Consider the following 14,053-nt stretch of genomic DNA (forward strand, 5'->3'; position numbering starts at 1 on the left):
TATATATATCTGTATATATATATTTATATATATCTGTATATATATATTTATATATATCTGTATATATATATATATAGCAAAATATCTGCATTGGCAGCGAGAAGTAAAAGAAAAGGAAACATTTTAATAATAACGTAACATGATTGACAATGTAATTGTTTTGTCATTGTCATGAGTGTTGCTGGCATATATATATAAATATATATATATATATATACATCTATACACATATATATACACAGTTATATATATATACATATACACACATACATATATATACATACTGTATATATACATACTGTATATACACATATACATATCTACATATATACTGTATATACACATTTATATATACAAATCTACATATATATCCACATATATATATATATATTAGGGGTGGGACTCGATTAAAAAAATTAATCCAATTAATTAGAGGCTGTGTAAGAATTAATCTTGATTAATCGTATGTAATCGCACACGTAAATTTGCCCCAAATCGCAAATGTTTTTTTTAATTTAAAAGTGTTTTAGTGGGCGACAGAATCAAATAATAGACATGTACATGAATATTGTAAACTGAAGCTGTTTTAATTTCTGAAAAAAAGCCTTTAAACTGCATTTGAATTCAAAACAGAAACAAAAATATCATCCCTGGTTAAAATTGGGCAGACTTAAAAATAAAGTGGTAGTTTAAGTACTTTAAGTAGATTTTCAGAATAGTATTGTCTTTAAATAATAATAACCAAAATTTCAACATAAAGTGCAGTTTTTCTTCTTAAAAAAATAAGTCAGAAACATAAAAGGTAATTTGACCAACTTAATCTTTAAACTCTGAGTAACCTTAGCCAAAATTATTTTGTACATTAGGCTAAAACAGTGTGATCATTGAACATTTTGTAATTAGATGTAATTAGAATTACTAACGGTCACGGAAGTCCAATGATCCCCAGTAAGAGCCACAAAGTCTGCTTTCTGTAATGCATCTAATTTTGCTTGCTTTTCATTGTGCACAAAACCATGCTTTTATCAAGGCTTCGCCGAAGTCGAAATGATCAGTCGTAGGAACGCGCTTTATTCCGACTCTAACATTTTTGTAGCTGTGATGTGTGCATCAGTGTAATGGATGTACCAGGAAATGATGCATTGACAAAAGTTCCGTTTGCTTGGAATTGAAAGTGTGATTAAATGCGTTATTTTTAACGCGTTATGGAGTACATGCATCGAAGCTTCTCAGCTGTGCTTGTGCTAATAAAGGGAAACATTTTAAAAATAACGTAACATGATTCTGCGTTAACCTAATATTTTTCATACGTCCCAAACCAAGGAGATGCAAGGTAAAATGAATCAGTAGCGCGTACATACTCAGTGCATCCCTCTCGAATCGAACCTCGAATGTCGGCATTAGAGGCGAAGACTCTACAATTGAGCCACAGCATGTGGCTTGTCTATGAGAGGGGATGTACTGTAGATAGGGGGATATATATACATTTAAATATATACCAGCGTAGTGGAGAAGTAGAAGTTATGAAAAGAAAAGGGAACATTTTAAAAATAACGTAACATGATTGTCAATATACAGTAATTGTTTTGTGAGTGTTATTGAATGTTGCTGTCATCAAGGATTTGATTATCATTATTTCTTTCAATCAGGTCGTATTTGCGATGTGTTGTGTTCAAGTTACATTCCGTGTTTGTCAATCGTTGTAAAGATGACAGGTTTCATTCATCGATTGTTTCTTACTGCATCAATAAACAGCTCGTCTTCTTCTTTATCTGAGACCTGACACACTGCATGCACGGGTTTTTTACACTGTCTTCCTTTAGCGGGACATTGACTTTTTCCACCGTGTGCTTTGTTTCCACAGTAGCTGCATTTATGAATATGCTTATCAGACGCTTCATATTTTTGCTGCCTTTTCAATTGTGTAATTCGGTTTTGTTCAGCTCTTTGGAACTGTTGCTTTTATCTGTGCACTGCGCCAGTTCACGTGAGCCACTCGGTGTACTTGCATCGAAGGTTCCCAGCTGTGCTGGTGCCATCTCGTGCTATGTCCATAGCTTTATTTAATGTTACCTTAGTCCTGGCACTTAAAACTTTCTCTCGCAGTTTCGCTGAGTTTGTGTCAAACACCACCCTGACCATCTCATCTTCCTCTCCATAAGCACAGTCCTTCACCCGTGAATATTTACCCGTGGCAGTTTGCTATTGGATTGCGCTGACGGACGGCCTTCTATGGGCAGGCACTAAATTACAAACGCCAGCGCAGCCTGTCTATGAACTTAATTTAAAGTGTAGGTTTACATCGTGCTTTGTTTCCGAAGTAGCAGAACTCGCTTCTTATTGTTTCGCTGCCTTCTCAATTATATAATGCATGTTTTCTTGAGCGCTTTTTTGAGGTCTTCCTGGTTTTCTATGTACTGCGTGATTACGTGGGAGGCGTGATGATGTCACACGAAACTCCGCCCCACGGCGTTGAAGCTCATCTCCATTACAGTAAATGGAGAAAACTGCTTCCAGTTATGACCATTACGCGTAGAATTTCGATATAAAACCTGCCCAACTTTTGTAAGGAAGCTGTAAGGAATCAACCTGCCAAATTTCAGCCTTCCACCCACACGGGAAGTTGGAGAATTAGTGATGAGTCAGTGAGTGAGTGAGTGAGTGAGTGAGTGAGTGAGTGAGTGAGTGAGTGAGGGCTTTGCCTTTTATTAGTATAGATATATATATATATATATATATATATATATATATATATATATATATATATATATATATAAATAAACTGCTCAAAAAAATTAAAGGAACACTTTGAAAACATATCAGATCTCAATGGGAAAAAGAAATCCTCCTGGATATCTATACTGATATAGACTGGGTAATGTGTTAGGAACGAAAGGATGCCACATCGTTTGATGAAAATGAAAATGATCAACCTACAGAGCCCTGAATTCAAAGACGCCCCAAAAATCAGAGTGAAAAAATTATGTGGCAGGTTAGTCCATTTTGCCAAAATTTAATTGCAGCAACTCAAAATTGTATGCAGCACTTTGTATGGCCCCTGTGTTCTTGTATACATGCCTGACAACATCGGTGCATGCTTCTAATGAGATGACAGATGGTGTTGTGGGGGATCTCCTCCCAGATCTCGACCAGGGCATCACTGAGCTCCTGGACAGTCTGAGGTGCATTGGATGGACCAAAACATAATGTCCCAGAGGTGTTCTATTGGATTTAGGTCAGGAAAGTGTGGTGGCCAGTCAATGGTATCAATTCCTTCATCCTCCAGGAACTGCCTGCATACTCTCACCACATGAGGCCAGGAATTGTCGTGCACCAGGAGCCACTGTACCAGCATAGGGTCTGACAATGGGTCCAAGGATTTCATCCTGATACCTAATGGCAGCCAAGGTGCCTTTGTCAAGCCTGTAGCGGTCTGTGTGACCCTCCATGGATATGCCTCCCCAGACAATCATTAACCCACCACCAAACTGCTCATGCTGAATGATGTTACAGGCAGCATAATGTTCTCCATGGCTTCTCCAGACCCTTTCACTTCTGTCACGTGCTCAGGGTGAACCTGCTGTCATCTGTAAAAAGCACAGGGCACCAGTGGTGCATCTGCCAATTCTGGTATTCTATGGCGAATGCCAATCGAGCTGCATGCTTGCTGGGCAGTGAGCTCAGGGCCCATTAGAGGACATGGGGCCCTTGGGTCACCCTCATGAAGTCTTTCTGGTTGTTTGGTCAGAGACATTCACACTAGTGGCCTGCTGGAGGTCATTTTGTAGGGCTCTGGCAGTGCTCATCCTGTTCCTCCTTGCCCAAAGGAGCAGATACTGGTCCTGCTGATGGGTTATGGACCTTCTATGGCCCTCTCCAGCTCTCCTAGAGTAACTGTTTGTCTCCTAGAATCTCCTCCATGCCCTTGAGACTGTGCAGGGAGACACAGCAAACCTTCTGGCAATGTCATGTATTGATGTGCCATCCTGGAGAAGTTGGACTACCTGTGCAACCTCTGTAGGGTCCAGGTATCGCCTCATGCTACCAGTAGTGACACTGACTGTAGCCAAATGCAAAACTAGTGAAGAAACAGTCAGAAAAGATGAGGAGGGAAAAATGTCAGTGGCCTCCACCTGTTAAACCATTCCTGTTTTGGGGGTCATCTCATTGTTGCCCCTCTAGTGCATCTGTTGTTAATTTCATTAACACCACAGCAGCTGAAACTGATTAACAACCCCTCTGCTACTTAACTGACCAGATTAATATCCCATAAGTTTCATTGACTTTATGCTATACTCTGATTAAAAAGTGTTCCTTTAATTCTTTTGAGCAGTATATATAGCATTATATATATATATATATATAGCATTATATATATATATACATATACATATATATATATATATATATATATATATATATATATATATATATATATACATAAAATGAAATAAATAAAACATATATATATATTTGAGTTTAGAAGACTGAGCAAGTTCTATTACTGTGGTTTAAATTAGTATGCTTTATGTTCACTACAATTGCCCCATTTAAGACAGTAATTTAAATGATATCCTTTAAAAATTTAATTATTTATCATATATAATATCAGACATGATTTTAATTTATTTTAAGTACTTCTGGTAATAAATATTTAGAAAAATTTCTAGTTTTATTTAAGGAAAAAAACTGTTGCTTCTTATCAATCTGATTAGGTTTACAAAGAAATACGTGAACATTATTAACTCTGCAATGACATTTTCCTTTAAATTTTTACTTATATGAGGTATGATCAAAACATTTTAATCCTGCACCTGAAAAGGATATTTAAGGGAAGATGGTCTTATCTGTACTAACATGTGTGAATTACAATTTTCTAGCATTTGTGGCTTACAGAGTATATTTCTTGTTTCAGAACCCAGTCCTCTTGGATTTCAAAAATCACAAAATCCATTATCATTCTATCATTGAATTTCTAAATTTGGGAACAATATCCCTTCAGAGATTTATTCTGACCTTGTCAGCATGTGTCAAGAAAAGTCCCTTTCATACTGTATGCTACTCTGAAGAAATGGGCTGCAGAACTCTGTCATATAATGATATCTGTTGCAGTTGACCAAGGGTTTGCCTGGCCTTTTAAATCGACAACAGAAGAAAATGTTGCTGCTGTGGAGTGAATGTTAATGGGGAATTAAAGAGTGGCAGTATGTAAAATACAATACACTATGGGTATTAGTTATGAAATATTTAAATGTACTGTATTCTTCATGGCCAATTAAAATTGAACAAGGATTGTAAACATTGTTGATTCCTGAAATAAAGTATAACTGCATCCAAAGTTATAGGAAGAATTTATAGTTAATGAGTTAATGAAAGTGTTTTATAACAGAAGATGAAACTTGTATATATCACTATGTAGCTAGTACTGTTTTACCTTCCACAAGCTGTTTATTACTAATATTTCTCTTCTTTAGCTAAGTCAGCTTTGTCTCCAGTCTGCTCCCACATTTATAACCCCCTGGGAGATACTAAAGTGGTTGCTAATTCCAGGATTGTACCCACACCTTCAAGAAACACTTTAAACAAGCATGTCAAAAGACCCTAAAAATAATCTGCAGGATAATTAGGGGAAAATATAATGGTTTCAAGAGGAAAAATAATGGATTATTAATAAAGAAAAAAGTGTCAGATAGCTTTGGGGACTCAATTCTGTGCTATCAGATATCATACCAGGAACATTAGAATGTAGTTTTAAAGAATTAGAAAATATCTTAAATAATTAAAAAATAAAATGAAATTACAGCACTGTTGCTGCTGAAGCAATCTTGAGTGTTTTTCCAGCAATGAAAAAAAAAATACAGAGATACATTTAATGAGTTGTATTAAATTTATCCCCAAATAAAAACTGAGATTTTAATTGAAACCAATTAATTTCTGAGGACTACTGGGAAAACAGTTAAAGCCAATCTGAGGGGATCAAATATTACCCCTTCAGGATAATTAACTGCAAATTAAAAACATAACGGAATTAATCAGTAATAAAAACTATGGTGAAAATGCAATAACAACCAAAATACTTTTCTTCCATTAGCAACAGCAGCTAGTTGGTAATTGATAAAAGTGACCGAAACACAAACTCTGCAGCCCCTGTGACCCTCCAGATCTGAATTTCAGACCCAGGGGTTAGGGTAATGTTAATTAGAACATTACTGCTAAATTAAGAATCTATTGTATTACCTTTCATCACACTGCTGCCAATCATTGATTAATGGTGAATTTGCTTTTTACTCTAAAATAATTTTCTAAAGTATTATATTTAAACAACATTTTCAGGAACAAATTGTAAATATATTTCAAGGCCTGAGGTTGAAATCTTAGCAGTGTCAGTAAATTATTCAATTATTGTCAGAATTTGAATGCCAGGTTATTCTAGTTTTAACCTGTAATTTTTTTGTCAAGAGGCAGAGCAGATCAAAAGTAAATCTTGGTCTAAAATACTATAATTTATGGAAGAGATAATTATTTATTGAAAATCAACACCTCAAGTAATACATTAATCTAACAAGTCAGTCTAACATGTGCAAGTACCATAGAGGACAGACAGGCATCCTGACCAGCATGAAAACTAAGTTCTTGTCCAGTCAGGATGCCATAATGGAAGGAGCACAGAACTGGAGACACAATCTGGCCAGAAGGCCCTATAGCACTGTCGAGTCACATGAAAACCAGCATTGTTCTCTCTCAGCAGTGCCCTCTGGTGGTACCTAAGGACCCTGACAGGGCTGTACTTCCACAATCTGTGTTATAGCAGGTCCAGGCCTCAACAATAGATGGACAATTTTAAATAAATAATCACACTGCAAGAAGCTGAAGGCACCAATTGGGTGCGGGGGTGTGAGAGTGTGTGAGTCTGCAGTTAATTGGGGAGCTGGCTGGCCACACCACATCACTGCCTCAATGATGCCGCAGAGGGAATGGCTCCTTGCACCTACACCCAATTAAACAGGCAGTAAAAAAGAAAGGAAATGGAAGGAGACAGAGGTTAACAGATGTGAGAAAAGGCAGAAACACAGGAGAGCTGGTGTGCAAGTGAGCAAGTGAAGAAAAGCAGCTGGGAGGTCAGCCCATTGGGAGGAGTGTACTCCAGGCATCATGGAGATGGAGTAACCACTGCATGCCACTTCTGCATATGTCCGGGAAGGTAGTGGGAGTTGGGGAAGCTTGGATGGGGAGCCCTGCCATGACTACGGATGGCCACTGGGACCTAAGCCTTGGATTGAGGTCTGGATTGGGAGCCCTGCTGGGTGCCATGGGAATGTAGGGAACCGGACCTGAGGAAAAAAGATGGCTGTGCATCTCCTCTACTGCTAAATCCCATTTGGGGTTAGCAGAGGAGATATCAATTTTAAAAGATTGCACCGAGGGACTGATTTTTTAAAGAAGTTTCCTTCCTGGGAGTTTTAACCTTGGTTTTTAACCCTTAAACTGCCACATACTTGGGGGTTAATGCACCCCTGGACTCCAAATACTTTTTTGCTGCACTTTTTAAGTAAATGTCACAATTCACAAAGAAAATGTGAAATTTTAATGGAACGCTTATTTTTTCATGCAAAGAGCATCACAATTACTGCAACACACTGCAAATGAACTGTAAAAACTATATAAAAAACTACTGCAACAATCAATTATTATATGTACAAGGTGCAACTGACGCCATTGATGAAATTCAGTAAATCACTGAGCCAACTGTGCTTGAACTGGCTGCATGCAAGCACACAGAGGTAAACGCTGATGCTGGCAGGCTAGTCTAGTGCAGCGATTCAATTCCAGAGACAGTGAAGCTGCAGTTCTGCCGGGACCGGCAGTGGTCGTGAGTTGGTTGCTCAACGAATATATGGCACTGACTGATCAGCTCTGGTGTGCTGGCAAATTGCTCTGTGAAGCAACTATAGCCAGTTGCGGGGTTCAATGAATATACATTGCCAAATATGTTCGCCCCCTGTGTGCTGGGAAATTGCACTGAGACACGACTATAGGCGGTTGCAGCATTCAATGAATATACATCGCCGAATATACTATACTATGAGAAACAACTTTAGCCGGTTGCGGAGTTCAATGAATGTATGTCGCCAAATGTATGTTGCCGCATATACTCGGCTTCAACGTGCTTTCGAATTGCACTGGAAAACAACTCTAGCTGGTTGCCACGTTCAACGAAAGCACTTTTTCGAATATACTCGGCTCCGGTGTGCTGACAAATTGTATTGGGAACCAACTATAGCCAGTTCTGGCGGTTTAAGGGTTAAGGATTTATTTATTCTGAATTTTTAACCTTCACTTGCACAAGGATGATTTTATGGATTTTTTATTTGGACGATTTGGTTTTGACTTTGTTTTTAATAAAAACACTTAATCACTTTCTGCACCTACTCCCTGCTATGTGTATGTGGCCTCATTCGCCCAGCTCATTTCAGTGACGTTATCAATGATAGTGCATTCAAGAGGCTCCTGAATGGAGCTAAGCCGCACCGTCATACACTTCAATTCCCATGTAACCACGTGGGTGATCTGGTTGGGATCAGCCTCGAGGAACGTTCACGCAGTCCATTCATTATAGTTCGATCCCATCCGGGGCGAAGCTTATAGGGCAGTTCTAGCTGAGTGTCTCCAGTCCTGTGGTCCTTCCATTATGGCATTCTGGCCAGTAAAGAACTCAGTCTCCATCCCAACTGAGATGCCCATTTGTCCTCCATGGTACTTACAAATGTAATATTAGCACCTCAAAGGCTATGAAATTATTTTGATTTTTGAAATGATTTGGAGTTTATCTATATTTATATAAATAAATAACTCCAAGGTAAATTACTGAATTGATATTTGATTTATTTTTTCATATACTTTATTAATACCTGAGAGGAAATTGTCTTTTCACATGACATTTGGGAGACAGAGCACAGGGTCAGCTATTGAAACAATTGTCATTAGTGGAAGAACTAAAAAGATATTGGTGTGGCCTTGACTCAAGGGATGGTGTCTGTATTACTGGGCCTGTCACAGGTTGAGGGTCCAGCCTCAGCTAAAAAGTCTATGCCCTGTCTTTTGCCATATTACTTTACCAAAGTCTGCACTTAGGTCAGAAAAACTTTAAATAAATAAGCCAAAATAAAAGGTCCAGCTAAAAACATTTCATTTCTATTAATTTAATAAAAAAGAACAACTGAAAAGATAATTTTCTAAAAATATAATTAAATGTATGGCTTATAGGAACCAACATAATTTTATTATATAAGATTCCATTACACATTAACTAATTACTACACATTAGACTTCAAACTGAAATCATGAAGAAGAATTATCCCAGTAATAATCAACAAGCTTTAACAAAAACAGTATGAGTTCTGAAACAAAACAAACCCAGAAACAATGGTTTTGGCTACCTAAAAAAAGTAAGACCCAGTGAATAAAAGATTTAATACATAAGCCCCACCAGATGGCATTGCTTTCCTTTTTGCCACATGGGCCTCTTCAGTGCATGCAGAATTATTAGTACAGGTTGAAATACAATTTGGAAGGAGTGAGATTAGACAGGAGATACTTGAAAGGAGCAACCATGAGCAGGGCCAAAAATAAAAATATAAACAAAGGAATTCTGATCGTCATCTTGATTGATTCAATTTAGGCCAAGCTTCAACCACACTAAAAAGGAACACCTATTAAAATGTACAGACCAAAAATCCAACAATTATTAAAATAAAAGGTATGTCATTTGATTTAATAAACAAGACACTCAATATTTTCTTACAATTTTAGTTAGGTCTTGATTTGCACAGTAAAAACATTTTATATTAAAGTATTAAAGAAGATTTAACAAACTTGAAGAATAGAATACCTTTTTTAATCTTATGTAATCTAATAAAAAGGCAGACAATGCAAATGAAATCAAATTAAAGTATTGAATAAAAATATGCATACATTGAAACCATTACCATACAGTTTTGTGAAAAGTGTGCAGCCTTTTCAACACTGTAACTCTTGTCTTTTCTTATAGACTGTAATTGTATATGTTTAAACTATTTTTTTGACCGTTGACAGTTTCTCTTTAAATTTAAGGTGAGTGCGTCAAGACACCCTTCGTTTGCTCACAACCTCATCCCTCTACAGAAGGTGATTGCCTTTCAGCAGAGAAGACTACTTCACAGTGTTAGACAAACCCACTTTGGACAATGGCAACTTCTAACAACAGGACTATCTTCTTGTGTGAAAGGAATCAGGGACTGCACATCAAAAAGGTAACTACAAATAGAGTAAGTAGAATAGCCATTTACTAAAAGTGGAACACTTAGGGACGATTTATACTTCACGCACTGAACACGTACGCGCCCGCATCATGGCTACCACGCATTCCCAGCGTTCATTTCACGCATCCTCTGAGCAGGTCCTCAGAAAATAACGCGATGTGTGCAGGAGTTGCAGTACCAGCAAAAAGTCGGGGGGCGCAGTGTGCTAAAAGTTTGAACGTGACGTCAGAGTCTCTGTTTACTATCTACATGTGACAGCAAGTTTCTATGGAGATCCTTCAGGGATCAATGTGTGCGCTTTGCTGTTTGATGAATGGTTCAAAGTGGTGAAGCAAAATGCCGGCATACAGATGCATTCGTGGTGCTTTTATATTCAAGCGTCGCATATTCCCGATCGTAATGACACGATACATTTTAAAAGTCTCACATACCATCTTTTGTGCCGTCTATTTTTTAATTTTTTTACTTTACGTGTATTTTGTGATTAAAATGGAAATTTCGGCTTAATCTCGAAATGTCCACTTTAACCTCGTAGTTTACTTTATCATTAAATAAGACCTTCGTAAATGTCATCCCAGTTTTTAATCGCTACGAGCTTCTTGGACCTGACAGCAGCGGAAAGCAGCAATAGATCGCCACACAGAACAAATTAAATGTATGATATTCCAACTCTCTGCACATTTAGAATCTTTAGATTTATACTTGATATCACTTTCATGATGAAATGCATTAAAGTGTGAATGTTACATTTTACATATAATTTCATTTATATAATGAATACTGTTAATTACACACATAGGGGAATAATTACACACATGGGGGTGTTACGGTGGTGGAGCGATAGCACTGCTGTCTTGCAGGGAGTTATGTTGCTGGTATTTCCTGCTTGTATTCCACACTGTGCTCCGGTTTCCTTCCAAAGATATGCAGATTTGGGGATTTGGTGCCGCTAAAATGACGCTAGTGTATGTGTGTGCTTGTATTCACCTCGCGATGAGCTGAGGCCTCGTCAAGGGACTATTTCTCACTCGTGCCCAATCCTTGCTGGAATGAACACATCCCTGGATTGATGGATTTAATCAATAAACATCCTTTTCAGAGATATTGCGGTAAGGTGTCATCAGAATTTAATGAGTGTTCTAGGCAATTCACAACACAGAGAACACGAACATGATCTCACCGTGATAATATCTCGCACTGCCACCTGGTAAATTCCTCCAGATTTACGTAAAGTACGCCGCAAGTATGAACACTACAACGCTTGCGTAGCAGGAGCGTCCGCTGCAGCATGCGTCGCGTTGCGTGAAGTATAACTCCAGCCTTATTCAAATTTCTTCTATCTGCCATTTTCAAAGTTTTTTCATATCATATGAAAAAAGTAAAATTTAAGTTTTTTGCCAGTTAGGGGGAAATATATATATACACAGTATATATATATATATATACATACTGTATATATATATATATATATATATGTATATATATATATATATATATATATATACTGTATATGTTCTTTGTGTTGTAGAACACTCATGATACAAACTCCCATCTGTAAAACATTGAGTAGCATTCTCAGCTCAGTAATATTCTGTTGGAACTTTTTATTTTTTTCTGTAACCCAAATATGATACCTACTGTCATGATATCTTCCAGCTTCAAACAGCTTATTCCTGCCTACTGAATTTTATATAATCAAAGTTATTTGCTTAATTAACTTCTAAATATCACAAACATTTACTTATTTAGCATTTATTTTTTACAAAAAGGGAAAAGAGGAAAAAAAAGCTTGAAAGTGCATATAGGCAAGTAGAAGAACGACTTCACATTCCACTCCAAACAGATGACTCGCCTGTTTTCTTTAAAAAGGTAAATATTTCTGGATGTTTGTAAGTCTCATGTAAAAGTGACAGCTATATCATGATCTTTGTAATAGCACCAATCTGTATGAACTGAGCTTCAAAAATTTCCTGTGTCTTTGAAAATGTCTCTAGAAATGCCTTGTACCAAATTCAATCCATCTATGGTCCCTCACTCTATATACTGATAATACAACTACTGTATACAGATGAGTCTGTAGCAGCTTTATTTTATCATTATGCTAATTTGATTTAACTTGAAATTGGTTATTAACATTCACTACATTATTGCACTAAACATCCTATGACTTTAAAACTGAACAGAATATTATGACACATATGATACAAATCAATATTTTAATGTAACCCACCTAATGATTTGCTCTAGGAAGATATTTATCCTCATGTGCCAAGGACTACGGAGTAATCTGCCAAACGTTCAGGTTTTTCCAAAGGCAGAAAATGAGCATGCTTAGTGATGATGGTAGAAATGCATCTTCAAAGCATATCATATATGAAATACCTGTCTGTTTTAAGCATAATTCAGCCTAAACACTGATGCAAATATCACACATGGATGAATAACATTCCCAATTTTCAATCAACCCAATTTCTACTGATTCTTGGTATCCATTTGCCTTCATTTCATAATCTTTTTGCTTCTCACCTCCTTATCAATCACCCTGTGACTACTGCCTCCTTGAACTACTGATTCACACCTCTTTTCATAAAACTGATGCCCTACTTGCTCAAGCTCCACAATTGGTGTATATGTAAACACTGCCTTTAGTTAATTTGTTTTAATCCCATTTCAAATTGTAGAATGGTTTATGTGTCTTGACCCTTTAAATGAGAATATTCAGTTTAAGCAAATGTATACTTACAATCATTTTATCTTACAAAATGCAGCCTGAAAATGAAGTCTGATGATATTGGAATCATTAAGAACTAAAATGAATTGCAATTTATTGGTCTGTGAAGAAAAAAAAAAATCTGTTATTCTGTTATATGTAATGCAATATTGTGGTCTTTCAGAACATTCAGTGTGATCAGCCTGTCTGTGGACTGGAAGACATACTTAGCAATTCAGCAGGTGAGGTTTACTACTAGGAACATATACAGTAGACAACATTTTGTACTGGGTTTTCTTGGCATTTCTTTTAACAGTATTGCAAATTTAACGTCTTAACGTTTTATTTTTGTTTTAGAAAACTTTGATTCTGTACTGATAGATCAAAGTATCAGCTCATTATCATCCACTGCTGATTTTCATTACTATGCTTCCACCCATAAATGGCCAGCAAACACAAGAGAAACTGGAACTAACACTGGTAATATCTGAATGACATTTACTTTAAGACTACATGTAAAAATATTTAAAAGTCATTTTGAAATGCAATTTTATTAAAAAGAATAAAAGAGACGAATCATAAGGCTTACATACTGCTTTCTTTAGCTGCTTAAAACTGAGGTTACAGCTAAATATATAGAAGATTTTTTCCTTTAATGGATATATATGAACAGTTGCTTGACCAACTGAAGGCTGCAAGAAAAGAAATATAAGTTGTTTTTTGTTTGTTTGTTTTTAATCATGATTGATATACAGTATATCCTCATAGTATTTAATGTTGAGATTAAAGAGGATCATAAGACCAGTATATCCTGTTTAGAATCTTGAAAATTACAGCATTTCATTAATTTCTGTAGTAACCCTCAAATATCTTTGTCTTATGAGTACTGCTGGTATATTGAGTTAATGAGCATTGCTTTTGGTTTTGTAAATAATATTTGGTGTAGCTGGCAGTACATGATGCCTCTTATTTTGCAATTGGCTTGTAAGATCTAGCCTTTTGATAGTGGAGTTTTACCTGAATTATTATGCTCTCTCTCTCTCAT

At 36.6% G+C, this 14,053-nt stretch overlaps 1 protein-coding gene across 2 annotated transcripts in view; it reads left to right on the forward strand.

Moving 5' to 3' along the window:
- The window catches only part of LOC120527430, a 56,597-nt gene that overhangs the window by 15,340 nt on the left and 27,204 nt on the right, over positions 1-14,053 (forward strand). For both annotated transcript variants that reach the window (XM_039750838.1, XM_039750837.1), the window contains exons 3-6: positions 10,111-10,289; positions 12,068-12,167; positions 13,193-13,250; positions 13,366-13,488. In XM_039750838.1, coding sequence (XP_039606772.1) covers positions 10,111-10,289; positions 12,068-12,167; positions 13,193-13,250; positions 13,366-13,488 — 460 coding nt within the window. The remainder of the gene's footprint in view (positions 1-10,110; positions 10,290-12,067; positions 12,168-13,192; positions 13,251-13,365; positions 13,489-14,053) is intronic.

Source organism: Polypterus senegalus, chromosome 4 (genome assembly GCF_016835505.1).
Source record: "Polypterus senegalus isolate Bchr_013 chromosome 4, ASM1683550v1, whole genome shotgun sequence".
NCBI lineage: Eukaryota > Metazoa > Chordata > Cladistia > Polypteriformes > Polypteridae > Polypterus > Polypterus senegalus.